At 53.8% G+C, this 16296-nt stretch overlaps 1 protein-coding gene across 1 annotated transcript in view; it reads right to left on the reverse strand.

Moving 5' to 3' along the window:
* ARHGEF10 (Rho guanine nucleotide exchange factor 10) overlaps positions 1-16296 on the reverse strand; it is a 62349-nt gene that overhangs the window by 16858 nt on the left and 29195 nt on the right. Inside the window, exons 10-23 of the mRNA XM_068970311.1 lie at positions 16003-16117; positions 14975-15081; positions 12120-12197; positions 11729-11908; positions 10948-11064; positions 10029-10121; positions 9162-9332; positions 7319-7464; positions 6946-7121; positions 2080-2195; positions 1590-1717; positions 1331-1431; positions 1036-1157; positions 302-388 (exon numbers count right to left, since the gene is read on the reverse strand). Of these exons, the coding sequence (XP_068826412.1) occupies positions 302-388; positions 1036-1157; positions 1331-1431; positions 1590-1717; positions 2080-2195; positions 6946-7121; positions 7319-7464; positions 9162-9332; positions 10029-10121; positions 10948-11064; positions 11729-11908; positions 12120-12197; positions 14975-15081; positions 16003-16117 (1737 nt within the window). The remainder of the gene's footprint in view (positions 1-301; positions 389-1035; positions 1158-1330; positions 1432-1589; positions 1718-2079; positions 2196-6945; positions 7122-7318; positions 7465-9161; positions 9333-10028; positions 10122-10947; positions 11065-11728; positions 11909-12119; positions 12198-14974; positions 15082-16002; positions 16118-16296) is intronic.

Consider the following 16296-nt stretch of genomic DNA (forward strand, 5'->3'; position numbering starts at 1 on the left):
AAGAGGAGAAAAGGGGCGAGAACTGCCCCAGTTGGAAAAAAAAAGAAAAACATTTAAATACTTCTATTATTTAAGTTAGTTGTCTTTGGACTGAAATTAATCTGGAGAAGTTTTATTTGAAAAAGAAAAAAGAGAAACATTTCACTCTAGGATTGTCCTTTTCCCATCTGGGACTTCCACGTTTATAGCACGCTGACCAGTAACAGCAATCTACAGGATGGCCCTGTCATTTTTTCATCTCATTAACTGTGGATACGGATTATTCACGAACCTGAATTAAAAACAAACAAAGGCGTCTTACCCACAGGAAACCGTGAGCCACGGAAAACGAGTCTGACTGATTCTCATTATTCAGGTATGGCTCAGGATTATAAACAGCACATTCAATCTAAAGGGGAATAAAATCAAAGACCCGAATTTAAAATGGGACACAGAGGAGGCTGGAAGGCAAGTCTTTTAACAGATGACAGTGTCTGACATAATTCACGGAAATGACAAGACTAAGAGAGGAAAAGATGGATGTACCAGTTGCAGAGATAGAAGCAAACGCCTCAGTGTGCCCGGGGGCTGCATCCCCACAGGGGAGGCCACATCGACAGGCCCGTGCCTCTCCTAGGGAGCAGGCTCTGCCACTGCAGGGGTCCCCATAAACCGAGGCAGCTCCAGGTCTGAGTGTCAGCCAGAGACCACATGGGAAATAGTAACATGTCTCTTAAAGAAAGACGCACCCACGTGTCTCAGCGGACACAGAGGTCGCTGGTCATCCTGCCTGAGTGCACACACACAGCACAGGCACACCAGTACCAGGCCACCTGGAGATGGGGTTTGCTTCAGTAAAGAGTGGGCCCCACACCCCAGGCCGGCAGAGGGCTCCCAACGATGACCCACGTGGGAGCCCAGCTGCTGGGCGAGGGGCCTGGGAGGAGGGCGGGGCAGCGGCCGAGATGAGCAGGCTCTGCCCTGAAGCACCCCAGCCCTGCAGGATCTCTACACACGCCAGCCCAGAAGCCATGCCCAAGGCTGCCCGGGCCCCACCTTGAACTCCTGCTGCTTGGCCACTGTCACAGGCATGTGTCCCAGAAGGAGTGGGTGTCTCTCCTTCCTGATCTGGTTCCCGTCGTCCTCCACACAAAACCAGCCCAGGTGGTTCTCCTCCTCTGCAGCCACCAGGGAGAACGGACAGAGGTGAGGACGTTCTTACGGGTGACCGGATGAACCCCTTCTCAAGCTTCCTTCCCAGCCACGGTCTTACCCTCCCGGGCGTGCACCCATCATAAGAGAGGAATGCATGCCACCCCTCATTTCATCAGCTGACCTCAACCCGTCTTACCCAGGGCGAGCTTGGCCATCTGCAGGCTGTTGATCCAGGACTCCTTGATGGCGGGAGTGAAGGTGTTGAACACGGCGGTGAAGAAAGTCGGCCGGCCGGACCTGCAGGGAGAAGGGAAGGCCGTTCACTCCGCAAGTGGGCTCCAACGCATGAAACTCAGCCCTGGGGCCTGCCTGTAGGATACGGTCCCCAAACTGTGAGGACGAGCAGGTTGGGACAGAGGACCGAGCTCGCAGGCCCCCCACTGAGGCCCACTAACTTGTCCTGCTTCCCCGGGAGCTGCAGCTGCACCCGGCAGCAGTCGGCTGCTCGGATCTCCTCTTCCTTCTTCAGAATCAGCCTCTGTAAGCCGGACGTCCAGTCCTGGGCCACCGAAGGGTTCAGGTTCTAGGAGGAGACACACAAGCGCACGGAAAGGTGTTAAGAAGACAGCACCGAACCGAGGGAGAGGAGGAAAGTGATGCCGTGACATGAGAGACCCAGGGAGACCAGTGACACATCTCACGTCAGGAAAAAGGCTCCTTTGGGAGGAGGGTCACATGGTGCCAGGATGGTTCTAAGAGAACTGAGGCTCAAGTCAGCCTCAAGGCAAAGAAGGTTACGCTGGAAGGCTTCAGCTCCTCGGAAATGGGAGACACAGTCAGATCAAGGCCTGGAGTAACTCCAGTCCCCTCTTCTGGGTGGTGGGAACCATGCTGATGATGGTTGGGAAACTAAAACAGAATTTAAACCCAACATTCGGCCGTCACCTGATAGTTTCCTTTGAGGTTTCCGACCAGCTGAGTGATGTGGCCGATGACGCTGAGGTCATGCAGCAAGTTTTGGAGGTCTTGATACAGCTGCCCCGGCCCCACATAGACTCGGTCTGCAACACAGGCGGCAAGAGGCGCACGCTGAGGCCTGCCCTGTGCTCCAGTGGCTCTGAAGGCAGGGGGCCCAGGCTCCACCCCTGGTCAGGGAACTAGATCCCACAGGCTGCAACGGAAGATCCCAAGTGCGGCAGCGAAGACTCGGCGCAGCCAAATGATACTGGAAAACTATTGCACACAAATCCCAGCGTGTTCCCGCCAGGGCTCAAGGAAGGAGACTCGAGAACGGAGTCTAGCGCACCCAGAGATTTTTAAGGTGACTGTTTCCAGGTAAGGAGATGCTTTTCCGTTTCTGACCTTTCATTCTGAAGTAATCTGAGACTTTCCAGAAAAGCTCTAACAGCACAAAGTTCCCTGCGCCCGGTGCTGGATGGTGACGGGTCAGAACCACAGAAGCATCCTCGCAAAGCAGGAAATCACGCGGATGGAGCAACACTGACCAGCGTGGCCCCACCCAGACCTCATGGCTCCTGGGAAGCAGACGGCTTCTCACCCAGCCCGTCTCCATGGAAACTGCGACAGGCTTGAAATCTCAGGGTTGGAAAGCCAAGCGGAGTCCGTGTGGTCAAGGACACAGCAACTGTGCTCAGAGACCCCCAGGGGCGCAGGCTGGGGCTCGGCAGACACGTCCGGCAGCAGCTCTGTGCCTGAGGGCCCTGCGTCACCCCAGGCACCCAGCACACACCAGGTACCGGGGGCCTCCAGGACCAGGACTCTCCAGGCGGGGGGAACCGGGCAACAAGGAGGCCACAGACAGAGGCCAGCAGGGATGGTGGGGGTGCCCCCGGCTCCTGACGTGCATGTCACCCCAATCCACCGCAGGTCTCCCTGGTCTGTGCCTGCTCCCAGACAGGGAGGCACCGCAAGTGGCTGCCGGTGCCCCGCACAGCTCCTCTGCCCACAGCTGCGGCCGTGCCCGAGCCCGAGCGCGCATCTCCCCTTGGGACAGAGGCCCAGCCATGCCTCGTTTTCACTGCCAATTGTGAGCATTAAGTAACTACACAGAAATCAATGGGAGTGATTTTTCAAAAATGACGTGCATCAGAATTTGCACAACTGCTCCCGCCTGCTGAAACATTTCAGGAACCTGTCCTCAGAACAGGCCTGCGGCCAGGTGGCAACGCCTTCCCCATCTTGTGCACATGTCTCTGAGGGTCTGACAGCTCATTCCCTGCCCCAAAGGCCCCCCAAGTGCCCATGTTGTGGACACAGCCCCTCAACACCCACCACGGTGCCCACCTGGCACAATTTCTTGCAAACTGAGGGTGGTCTAAAGGCCACTTGTGGAAACTGCACTGAGGTTATGAGAATCCTAAATGAAGAATCCAGTGACACCTTATTTTTGCCATAAGGGAAATTTATTTCCTCATAAACCCGCCTCCTGCGATAGCATGAAGCAGAGTTAAACTAAGACGTGGTGGGCACAGAATTTTGCAAAATAACTCCCTGAACTTAAACCAGCCGAGGGCCTCTGGCTTGCAAGGCTCCACACCTAGTGGAAAGCTTGAGGCCTCACGTGGCACCCCCCCAAGGAGAGGCAGGGTACAAGGCGGAGGTGCCTTCCATCCCGGCTCTGCAGGGCCCTCCTCCCACAGCTGTGGTTGCCAGGCAGGGAGGCCTACGCTGTCCCCACCGCTCGACAGCAGCCCAGCCTGCAGTGCTGAACTTCAGAAAAGAGTCATTCAAACAGCACAACAGTCATGTGAACATCGGGGAGCAGGGTTTCTAACTCAGCTTCTCAAAATAGCTTGGGATGAGAAGCGCGGGAGCATCAGGAGAGACATCAGCGAGGGCGCTGCAGCTGTTCTGTGAAAACTCCAGCATGACTGAGGCAGGCAGGCCCGTGAGCGACTCATGGACAGGCGGCTCCCAGCTGCCCAGACCCGCCGGAGGAACCCCACGCTCAGCCTGGCGCTGGGGTCAAGGGGCGGACCCTGTCCACGTGGGCAACTCACTGTCCACCCCACAGGACCTGCCCTCCCTCCAGGGTGAACCTGGACAAATCCTTCATCACTGCTGCCATGGGACAAACACCTGGACCATTTTCAGCATCTCTGTAAGTGCCGGACAGCATCACGCTCTGTCCCGGAGCTGGGAAAAGCCCCAGAGGGCCCTGACCTGAGTTCCATCGGCCCACACTTACAGAATTAGCAGACCTCAGTTCTAACCGAGAAGGCCTTTTAAAGACCATTTACTCCCCCACTCACCTTTCACAGCTCAGAGCTAGAAATCAGACCCACTCCACAGTTGGGGAAACCACAGAGGTTCCCACACTAATCCCAGGTGAATATCCAGGCCCACAGTGCTGACCACATCTGTGTGCTGAGGACCCCAAGTCAGCATAGCCCCCCATTCCAGGCTCAGCACCTGGCACACCCTGGCCCCCCACCTTCTGTTCACCGTGCACTTAAAATGGGTGAACTGTGCTATATGAGAGTACCATAATTTTTAAAATTAATAAATGCTTTAAAAAGTAGCACATCTAACACAGAACCGAGACTTTTAAACAGGTGGCAGCTCTGCAAAGCGCTGGTCCCTGGGACACCTGGGCCGAGACCACGCCTTCCCGCTGACCTGGAGTCTCCCCACCCGGAAACTGCAGTCAGAGGCCACCCACGTATGACACGGGCTGGCTGGGGATATGCGGGCTAACCTTTCTCCTGCAGTCAGGGGCCAGCTGTCACCACCCATGCGTGACACGGGCCCGCTGAGGACACCTGGGCTAACCTTTCTCTTGCAGTCAGAGGCTGGCCGTCACCACCCATGCATGACACAGGTCCGGTGAGGACATGCGGGCTAACCTTTCTCCTGCAGTCAGAGGCCAGCCGTCACCACCCATGCGTGACACGGGTCCGGTGAGGACATGCGGGCTAACCTTTCTCCTGCAGTCAGAGGCCGGCCGTCACCACTCACGCGTGACACGGGCCCGCCGGGGACACGCGGGCTAACCTTTCTACCCGAGAGGCCGGCATTCCCTCAGCATTAGCAGTCAGGGTCACCCTGCTTGCCTCTGTTCCAAGAGAAGATATTTTACTACCTTATCAGCAACGATCACGTTTTCCTTTTCCAACCTTAGGCTTTGTTCTCCAGCGTCCAACCATGTGTGTAATTGAAACCATAAGAGGAAGAGGCCCATTGGATGGGGATGGATCTAGGGGCCCATCTCCATGGCAACGTCTCGGTCCCGGGGTCTACCTGGGGGCCAGTCAGTGGTCTCGGTCCTATTAAAGACTTGCCAGTACTGCCCTTGTTAAGGCCAGAGCTGAGCAGCTGGACAACCCTAAACTCAGAATGAAAGCCAAGGTGTTCTCTGCAGAGGACGCACTGTCTCCTGATGGACAGTGAGAACTGTGTGCCTGATCTGCTGGGGCAGGTGAGAAGTTTCTGATATCACCGAGGACTCAAGGGCAGCAGTGAACCAATCTGGGTTTTTTCTTGCGTGTCACACTTTAAAAATCAAGTCATCCTGCGTTTTGCTTTTTAACATGCTGACTTGACTCCTATCCTAAGCTGGCTCAACGTGAACCATAAATTAGAAGATGAACAAGAGAACGCAGTGTTCCCAGGAAAGCATCTATTTCATGGATCGAAGGCATCCCTGGAGATCTAATACAATGAGGTGATCGTGATCACAAATACATCTTGGGCTTGCTTCCATGGTAATAGGCACAGAAACATTATTTTTGTTCACAAAAACAAGACGTAAGAGGATCTGCTATCCTTCCAAGTCATTTAGCTAAATTTTTAAGAACTTTCACATCTTCATGCTGCTCTTTATTAAGTGAAAATGTTAGTAATCAAGTTAATTTGGAGACTATTTCTCCCTCCCTCCCCCTACTCCTCAGCTGGCCACTCCTTAGGAAAACCTGTGATAAAGTTATTATTGGTTATTACTGGTATTCTGGTTACTACTTGAGACAGTACGCACACTGTTTAAACAGTAGCATGAGTTTTCATCAGCAATTCAGGAGTCTAACAGCACGTGCTCATGAAGCCTGCTCCTCAAGCAGGTCACCAGATGCGTGACTGTTAGCATCAGGCGAAGATGAGCAAGCAGTGAGCAGACCCCACGTCAGCAGGGACCCAGCAGGCCCTGTTTCCTGTCCCCCTAGACCCAAGTGAACATGCGTGCTCACTCGGAAATGCTACACCTTTCTAAACAATTTATGGGAAGTTCCCTTCACTGTACTTTAAGTACTCCACAATTCAGGGGCTGAGGCCAGTGAGTGAGTACAATTTAGCCGGGTTTTAACCTAGACTAAAAAAAAAGCAGAAGATTAAAGTAACGACTACGACTATGACATCAAGTTCGAATTCTAGGGTCCGCAGACCTTTTCCTAATAGTCACTGTGTGCAGGACTGCTGAGCACCGCCCAGTGCTGGGCCCTTCCCCAAGTCCTCTGTGAGGGGCACAAGCAGGCATGACCCCCATGGAGACAGAAAGACACAGGGCAGAGAGCTGAACCCACAGCCCAGCCCACACCCGCTGGGACTCTCTCTGCAGCCACACGACACGCCCTCTGCAGAGAGCAGGGCCCCATCCCAGCTTCTGGGGGTGGGGGGCACAGTTCAGGATGGGGATCAGAAAGACTGATGACATCCCAAGGGCAGGCCCCCATTCCCAACTCCTAAAGGGGACCGCTCAGAGATGAGCCGCCAGCTGGCGTGTGTCCACACTCCCCACACATCCCCCGTAAGGACCGCGACACCCATGCCTCCTGCCTCAGCCCCGGAAGCATCACTCACGGGACTTGGCACCGGCTGCCAGTAGGTTCTCAGGTGCAGGGCCCGCGGGACAGCGGCCGCCCTCTGCCGTGCCCTCGCCGGCGCCGTACTCGACCACCTCCACCTGCCCGAGCGGGACGCTCCACTTCAGCAGGTACCTCTGGCCCGACGTCACCGCGCTGCTGTCGTGGGAAGCGCTGTGAGAAGCGGGGGCCCTGGTTTCAGCGACAACCACGGGGATGCGTCTCCAGGCCTCTCTTCCCGGGAGACGCCACAGAGACCCCCGACATGCTCACCAGCTGGGCTCTGTACAGTGTCCGCGGGAAGGGGACACGCCACCTGCTCCGCCCGTGACCACAGAGCTCGCGCGGGCTGACCCCAGCCGCCCACTCACCGGGTGCTGACCGTGGCGCACATGAGCACGTCGTTCAGCATGAAGAGCCGGCGCTCCTTGGTTTTCATGATCTCCCCCCGGTCGTTGTAGACGGTCTCTATCACGTCGTCAGAGCGGATGAGGTAGCGACTGCCACTGCTTAGAAGCTAGGTATTCAAAATCCATCAAGGAAAAGAAAAGAGATGAGAAAGAAGCCTCATGAGAGACATGAGCAGATAGTGTCCAAGTTTTATAGATTCTCTTTTCTTTACAGAGAAACCTTGTGTTTCCAACCACACTTTGTGCATGTACAGCATAGAGCTCAGAAAGTGGCTCTTTTAAAAACATTTTTCCTTTCCCTTAAAACCATGCTATTCTTTTTTAACTGACTTATTTACTATTTGCTGCACCCTGCCGCATGTAGGATCTTCTCTCCCTGACCAGGGACTGAACCCACACCACCCACATTGGAAGGTGGAATCTCAACCACTGGACCACCAGAGAAGTCTTGCAATTTTTTTAAATTAATCTAAACAGTGGCGGGAATCTAACTTCCTTCCTCGAGCACAGTTTCTCCAGCCAAGATATGCTGACTCAGCCACAGAAGGCTCACTTATTTTCCCGTGTCATTCACTGCAACCCTTCTCTTTCAATGACTCCTCAGAATACACACTCCAGTCTTCAGGGATGGTCACCCCCACCTTTGCTTTACTCAGGACGCCGTCTCGACCTGGAAAGTCTGTGGGAGTCTTTATTCTCTGCTTTTACTTCTCCCAAAGGCTATCGTAGTGACGTAACATCCTGACTGCTCGTGGTTGGCCATGTGTTAACTTGTCTGAGCCAAACAAGACACTCTTTGTTTCCAAAGGAAAGGTGCTTCAGGTTCAATGGTAAAATGACTTAACTCATGCAGGAGGCAGACTTATTTTAGCGCTTTAGCCTGGCAGGAAACCAGGAATCCCTGGGCCAGACACCCACCCCGGCTGGCCAACCTCACGGGGACGAAGCTGAATGTTGCTGACTCACCCATCAGTGATACCGCTCTCAGAGCACGCCGGCTGCCCTGGGTTCCCACATGTTCGGGTACCACGGGGAAGCAGGACTTTAAACAACACGAACCCTGCTGAGAACATCTGTGAACGCTACTTTCTGCTTATAAACCTGAGCTTAAAATGTACGACCATAAAGTGCTTGCAGTTAGATTATTAGGTGTCTGTATCCGGTAGGAAAGGACCCCTGCTGACAGAAACAAAGGTGACTGTAGCAACAGAGACTATTATACGTAATTCTTCAACACGGCTCATATCCAGTAACTGCTTCCTGCAAACAAGAGCTTCAAATAAAAATGGCACAGCCTAGGTGAAACCGGATTATCGTGGCAGGAACACGACCTTGTAAACACGAAGCTGAGACATAGCTCTGCAGAGGAGCCGCCTTTACACTGAGTTCTGGGTCCCTTCTGCATGACTTATGCAGCTTGGTCCAGCATGGACGAGGTAGGTAAGACCATGTGTGACTGCCTATGCTTCTGTGGACATCCATGCTTCAAGCAGGACTAAGAACGTTGCGTTTTGAAAGTAAAATTCAGCTAGAAGAGCGACTCTTAACCCTCCCTGGGCTCTGGGTCCATCCGAGGACCTGGTCAGCCTAGGAGCCGCTTTCCAGGAAAAGTGCTCAGACCAGGTGGGCTCTGTGTGCGCTTTCCAGGGTGTGCGACCCAGGGGCTCTCTGTGGACCCTGGTCAGCAGCTCTGGGCCCAGAGAGATGCGCCACCAAGGTCCCAGGGGATTAATAATAAGTGGCTCAGAGAGCCACAGCTCATTAGCACAAGCAGAAACAGCCTACAGAGCAGAAAAGCGTCCACCTTGTTCAGGTACCGCTCGTTGATGGCTTTTGCTATCTGCTTGATTTCACAGCGCTGGTCGGCGTCTCTCTTCCTCTCGTTCAGCTTCTCTGCTAGCGTCTCCAGCTCTGTCAGCGCCATCTGGAGGGGCAGCCGGTCAGGGTGTCCCCGGGGCGTGTTCTTCAGCATGTCCTTCAGGAGAAAAAAGGCAGGGGGAGGCTGACACGTGAGGCCGGGTAGGGGGCAGATGGTCACCAGGCACACCCGCCCCCTCATCGCACGGCTCCAGCATGGGCGGGGGAGAGGAGGGTTCTGGCACCGCTGCTTCTGGGGAATAAAATAAGCCCTGGGAAAGGACAACCAACTCAGTGAATCATGCTTTGGCTGAACATTCGAAGCTCCTTTTGCAAACACAAAATTGACTCATTAATCGGGGGTGGGAAGGGAAACAAGATCGCGTTTCCAGGGAAGGACCCCACCACCGGCTCGCCGAGACCTCAGGAACTTCTGCCCTGGTAATGGTCAGGGTGCAGGTCTCAGCAACAGCGTGGCGAGGGGACCCACAGACGCTCGATCTCCTTTCCAGGCGTGAGTCCTAGTACTGGGCTTTGAGTGCCATCTGCCTGGGGGGCACAGGGAGGGCCCCGCAGGGGCACAGTGCGGTCACCTCCTGCACCCAGGCACCCAGCTCCAGACTCCGAGTCAGGTTCTGAGAGGGCCATCTACGAGCCGGGCGCTGTCACCTTGGAGACCTCGCAGACTGCCCTCCCTCCCTGGTCCCGCCGCCCCCCGCCCCAGGCCCGCCCTGACATAAGCGACCTGGAGGATGAAGCGGGGCTGAGAGCCTGCCATCCCCCCGAGGACCCGAAGGAGCGGCGGGTGCCTCACCTGGAGCAGCAGGATGAACTGCGGGAACCTCTGGATGGGCTTCGTCATCAGGCTGTGCAGTGTGACTCGGTCAGGGCTAGACTCCTGACACTGCTGCAGAGACAAGGCCCGTCACCCCAGCTCAGACCACACCGCCCACCTGCCCACTCGCCTGCGGGACGCAGCCCCGGGGAGGAGCGCACACGACCCACAGTGCCCACCAGGGACCTCCACGGCTTCCCGCAGCCACTCCCGGGAGGGTGGGGCGCACCCCAGGGTCAGAGGAGGGGCAGACCCCGGAGCCCTTCCAGCTCCGTGGGGCTCATCCTCAGGGGTCTGCTCCCTGCCCACCCTGGAGACCAAGGGGCCCTCTGACCAGATCCCAGAGCCTGACCCTGAGGTCACCAGCAGCAGCCAGGCCTGGGTCTGGGGTCTGGTCTGCAGTCTCCGCCTCGACCCATCTGGCTGCATCCTTCTAAGGATGTGCAGACAAAGGTGGTTTTCAAGAAGCTACTTCACCACTAAAAATTCATCTTTATTTCTGGTACTGATCCAATAACGAGGATCCCATTAGTGCTAAAATCATTACAATAAATAACGTTATACATTTAGAGGGGAAACTTGGTAAAATTTCACTACAAAGTACTTGGCATCGAACCTGTTATCAGTTCAGTTCAGTTCAGTCACTCAGTCATTTCCAACTTTTTGCGACTCCATGAACCACAGCACGCCAGACCTCCCTGTCCATCACCAACTCCCAGAGTCCACCCAAACCCATATCCACTGAGTTGGTGATGCCATCCAGCCATCTCATTCTCTGTCGTCCCCTTCTCCTCCTGCCCTCAATCTTTCCCAGCATCAGGGTCTTTCCCAGTGAGTCAGCTCTTTGCATCAGAAGGCCAAAAGGATGTTAAAAAACAAAAAATTTTAAAGTATTTACCTTTAAAAATTCAAGGAAAGCAGGTTTTGTAGCACACGTTTTCTTAAGGATTGCCACAGCTGTGCTGAAATTATTCACATATTCACTATAAGCATCCAGCACCATGGATTTGGAAAACTGTAACACAAGAGAAAATCGAGAAATGAAAGTAACGTAGAGTTCACTGCCTCCTTGCCAAGCTTAGGGTGAAAGAGCGAAACCTGCACTAACAGCAACCTCTCCGTCACCGTGCTCTTTTCACGGAATAAACTTCATTATGACTAAGAGTGATTTTTTTTTTCTTTAAGCAGACTTGTTAGGAGTCTGTGGCTCTTACTCTGCTGACCCCAGGGTACTTCAGTGCTTCCTAGCTCAAAGCCGTGGCAGTTTGGCTGTCAGTTAAGAAAGTTCCTGACTACAGTCATATAAAGATGACAAGCACAGACGTCCTCCTTTAAACTGCTGCTGACCGGCACTTTGTGGACAGAAGGTCGGGCGCCTCGGTGTGTGGATGTCCTGGGTTCCTGACCTGACATGGAGATGACACTGTGTGGTCTGAGACGCATCGGGGCACCTGGGCCTGTGATGTTTCCACATCCTTCCCCAGGTGCACACAAGGGCGCAGAGCCTCCTGACCATAGACCAGCCTCCATGGGAGGTACGCAGTGTCCGTCCAGGCTCAGCCAGGGTCAGCCGGGCTTGCACCAACAGGAGACCCACCCTGAGGCATCCAAGGAAGAAGGGAGGGGGCCCTGGAGCCCAGGGAGCCCTGCAGACCCTCCACGTGCACCAGCCCCGTTACCGAGGCCACGAAGACGTCTCCGATCATCTCCACCGAGTCCCACTCAGCCACGCGGCCGGCCAGCGCGATCTGGAGCAGGCAGTGGCACTGCAGCACCTCCTTGACCCGGAAGAAGACGGTCCTCAGCTTCCTCTCACTCAGCACCTTGGGCTCCATCTCCCACAGCGGCTTCTCATATTGCTGAGGCAGAGACCAACAAGCACGGCCCAGGCTTTTCTCAGGTTCCACAAGGAACACAGAGAAGCTCGCCCTATAATTACACGTGTGTCCAAATAAACCGCATGACTCTCGATGTCAATGCATAGGCACAACTCTCAGAGTCGTTTAAGAACTTGGCAAATTTGAGTATTTTATAATTCATAAAAGACAAAACAGTGTGATATTTGGGTACCTCCAATATCCTCTTAAGAGCATCCACGTAGTTTTTCTCGCTTTCAACGATCGAGCCCAGAATGTACCTTCTTACGACCTGTTGGGAGTTTGAAAACACAATGGTTAAAAACTGCCTCGGAAAACACAGCAAACAGATTTAACTTCTGTTGAGGCTTATTGATGAAGTTTCTCCGTGTTCAAAACAGTACGTAAGTGAAACCTCCCAAGGCCTTAAAATATATTAACGATCTACCATGATGGGCATAAGACATACTTCCCCATCACTACAATTCTGTTGTTTTTTAAAAACAACAAATTATAAACCACAACTCGAGCAACATAGCAAAATCATGGCATTAATAACAATTTCATTCACTCATACAATAAAAATGAACTGACTGTGTGCTCTGCATGCCCAGCGTGGAGCTACATGGGGTTAATATATACTCCGTGTACATATTAAGTTCAGAAAAAAAAAAACTTTCCGTTCTTCCCCCAAAGAACCGTATTAGCAACACTTATCTAAAATCATTATTCCAAAGTTTTTTTTAAAAGCTCTTGGAAGGTGGAGGTGTAGATCTGTTTTGTTCTGAGGCCATTCAAAGCCTTCAAGGCTAGAAGCGCAGCGAGTGAATCACCAAAGTCGTTTCAGGAGCAGCCCCCGCCCCCTCAGATCTCAGACGCCTGCACTTCAAGTAGTGACATCACTTTGGGGTTTGTTCCCACGACCTGAGGGCATGCCAGCACAAGCTTCTGGCCCCAAGGTGCCTGCTGGAGACCAGGGACGACACTTGGCACTTCTGTCCAGGTGACACACAGTTAGGAAAGTTGGTTTTGCCAGTACACGGGAAGCAGAGCGTAAAAAGCATAGCAAGGTTGCTCTTCCCCACCCCCAGCTGCGCAGTGGGATGTTCGTCCCAGGAACCGCGGCACCACCTGGTGGCAGAAGCCGCGCCTGGCTGCGTCAGCGTGACTCCTTTCCACAGGACGAGATGGAGGCAAAAACCAACCCTGAGGGACACCTGAGGAACAGAGTGACAGGTTTAAAGGGCGGATGCTTCAAAGCACACACAGATGTGTCTATAAGCCCACAGACCCCTTGCTCTAGATCCTGCCCCCAAACTATAGACGGTCAGATTCAGAGTCCCAGACACTGTCTCAAGTCTGGAGTCAGAATATCTGGGAACTTGGGGGGATCTAACACTGCAGATGGTGGCTGCAGCCACGAAATTAAAAGACGCTTACTTCTTGGAAGGAAGTTATGACCAACCTAGACAGCATATTCAGAAGCAGATACATTACTTGTCAAAAAAGCTCTGTCTAGTCAAGGCTATGGTTTTTCCAGTGGTCGTATATGGATGTAAGAGTTAAACTATAAAAGAAAGCTGAGCGCCGAAGAATCGATGCTTTTTAACTGTGGTGTTGGAGAAGATTCTTGACAGTTCCTTGGGCTGCAAGGAGATCCAACCAGTCCATCCTAAAGGAAATCAGACCTGGGTGTTCATTGGAAGGACTGATGCTGAAGCTGAAACTCCAATACTGTGGCCACCTGATGCAAAGAGCTGACTCATTGGAAAAGACCCTGATGCTGAGAAAGATTGAGAGCACGAGGAGAAGGGGACAACAGAGGATGAGATGGTTGAATGGCATCACCGACTCAATGGATATGAGTTTGAGTGAACTTCAGGAGTTGGTGATGGACAAGAAGGCCTGGCGTGCTGCGGTTCATGCGGTTGCAGAGTCGGACACGACTGAGCGACTGAACTGAACTGAACCCAGGTATTAAATACTCTGCTTAAGTCCTGAGATGACTCTGATGCATCAGGTCAAAGGGCCTGGAATTTGTATCAAAACAATGGAAAATTAAGATAAAACCCCAAATCTGCCCCGACTGGAGGGCCCCCGCAGGTTAGGACACCCCTCAGTCAACCCCGGCATGTGGACAGCACGCCCGGGGCAGGTCCCCACCCCCTTCAGGCTTCCCAATCCACGCACGGCTGACGGGGCGTTGTCCGGAGGCGGCGCTTACACACTGCTCACGCACGGCCTCCTCGCGCCCTCCCCTCTTCGCGCAAGCCCTCATCATGCATGCCTTCCCTACCTACGCGCCTCCTGCACACAGCCTCTTCACGCACTCGCGCACGGCCTCCCGAGCACAAGCCCGCTCGCCTCGGCCGCGCCCTCACCCGACGGTCGCTGACCGTCTCCTCGCGGCAGCCCGCCACCTTTCCTGTCGGACTCTGAACTGACCGCGGAGGGTTTTCATGGTCTGCACGCCATACGCATGCGTGCGCTTCATGCGTGCGCTTCATGTGTGCGATGCGTGCGTCTATGTCGACCATCCCCTAACTGCCCGCCTACGTCTGTCCAGCTTTGTCATCTCCCTAGGCCGTCGGTCGTCTCTCTCAGCGTCCATGAACTGCACCATGCTGCCCATGTGGGAAGACTCAAGTCACATGCCCGCAGGACCAGCAACCCTTTCCCCCGAAGGCCCCCGGCTCTGGGGCATGCCCTCGCCCCTCACGCCCTCCTCCCCTTTCACCCAACCATAGTCAATGGAAACCACTGAACTTTTCCCCCTCTGCTACCTATGTTCAGCGATTAAGAAACTCGTTTACATTTGGCTAAGTTCAGGAGTTACTGGAAATCTGTATTCTAACCTCACCATCGCACAGACTCTTCACACACTCACACCTGGTCTCTTGACCGTCAACATGAATGAGCATAAGTGAGTCAGAAAGAAGCAGACCTTCCACGCGTGCTCACAACCACACAGCGGGGACACCTAACGTATTTAAGGACAGGGAGGCCCGAGGCCAGGCGGACGGAGAGGTCAGCGTAGCCCTGCCGTGCCAGCCCCGCCCCAAGCCCTACCTGCTGCTGAGACAAGCCTTCCGGCATCGGGGTGAGGATGGCTTCGGGGTGCCTGCAGTCCACGTCGATGAACACGTTCTGCTCCTCTTCAAGACAGGATCTGTGGTCTTAAAGGAAGACAGAGCGTGCTAGTCTGATGTTGAAATGGGGCGTTTATAACACTGCAGGGCAGTAAAGCTGCCGTCAGAGTGGCGCCCTTGGCAGACACCTCAGCCCCAAGCGTCCTTCCCACCCAGCGATGAGTCAAGTGAAGCTTTAACAAACCCAGAAAATAGCCCCTCCCACAAGGGGAACACAGAGTTTGTCAATATTTGAAGTTTTTGATACTTGAAATCTAACTTCAAAAAGGCAGAGGTGTCATTTGAACACCTAGATGGCAGAGTAGAAACACATATTTCAGTTTCTGAATCTGTAACATAAACCAAAGTCAGAAGCAAAGAAAGGCAGTTCTGAGCTACTCAGAACCATCACTCCACAGTCAGGTAAAGCCAAAGGCAGGCTCAGCAGCCTCCTGACTTTCCGCCTTTCTCACTGGAACTCTGATAAAGCACAACTCCCCCCACATCAGAAATTTTAGACCAGAACTAAATTCATTCCTAAGAACTTAGATGCAGCTGAGTAATCTAAAGAATCCACAGAATGGCTAGAAACCAGAAAAACATGGGAATTTTCAGGTAATATTGAGATTTTCTAATTCAGAAAACTGTCAGAGGAGCTTTAAAAAACCAGCACACAGCATCGTGATCCAAGCCTCTCTGCTCCGCCACAGTCCAGAAGGGACAGGAAACGCGCCCAGGGGCCCCAGCATGGTGAGCACACCCGTGATCATGTTCTATGATGGAACGACCATCCTGAGAACCCAGGGGCTCCGGGAGTGACAGCAAGGGACCCCCATCACCCGACTGCTGGGAGGAACCGGTTGGGGGTGGCGAAATCTACCACCTGGGAGAATGCCCCCACTTTCTGCTGCGGGGAGAGAGTTTCCCCACCCAGTGCCCGCTTGGAGGGGACCCAGTGAGGAAACACACCTGAAGAGGCGAAGGATTTGGTCCTGATGAAGGAGCGTCCCCGCTTCACGGCAGCCTTTGTCTTCTCCAGCCCGTCCTTGGTGCCCTCTCTCGCAGCCCTCACCAGTTTCTGCATCTGCAGGGAAGGGGGACCAGGTGAGCGGGGCAGTTCGGTGAAAACTCCTCCTTGCTCTTAATCCATTTTAAAAGAATACTGTCAAGTAGTCTGGTCTTGAAACATCATCTGAAATTGGCTTTTTGATCTGGGAGAGCTTTCTTGGCTGTTGTGGGGTGGTGGGGGGATAGGGAGGTGGT

Source organism: Capricornis sumatraensis, chromosome 4 (genome assembly GCF_032405125.1).
Source record: "Capricornis sumatraensis isolate serow.1 chromosome 4, serow.2, whole genome shotgun sequence".
NCBI classification, from domain to species: domain Eukaryota; kingdom Metazoa; phylum Chordata; class Mammalia; order Artiodactyla; family Bovidae; genus Capricornis; species Capricornis sumatraensis.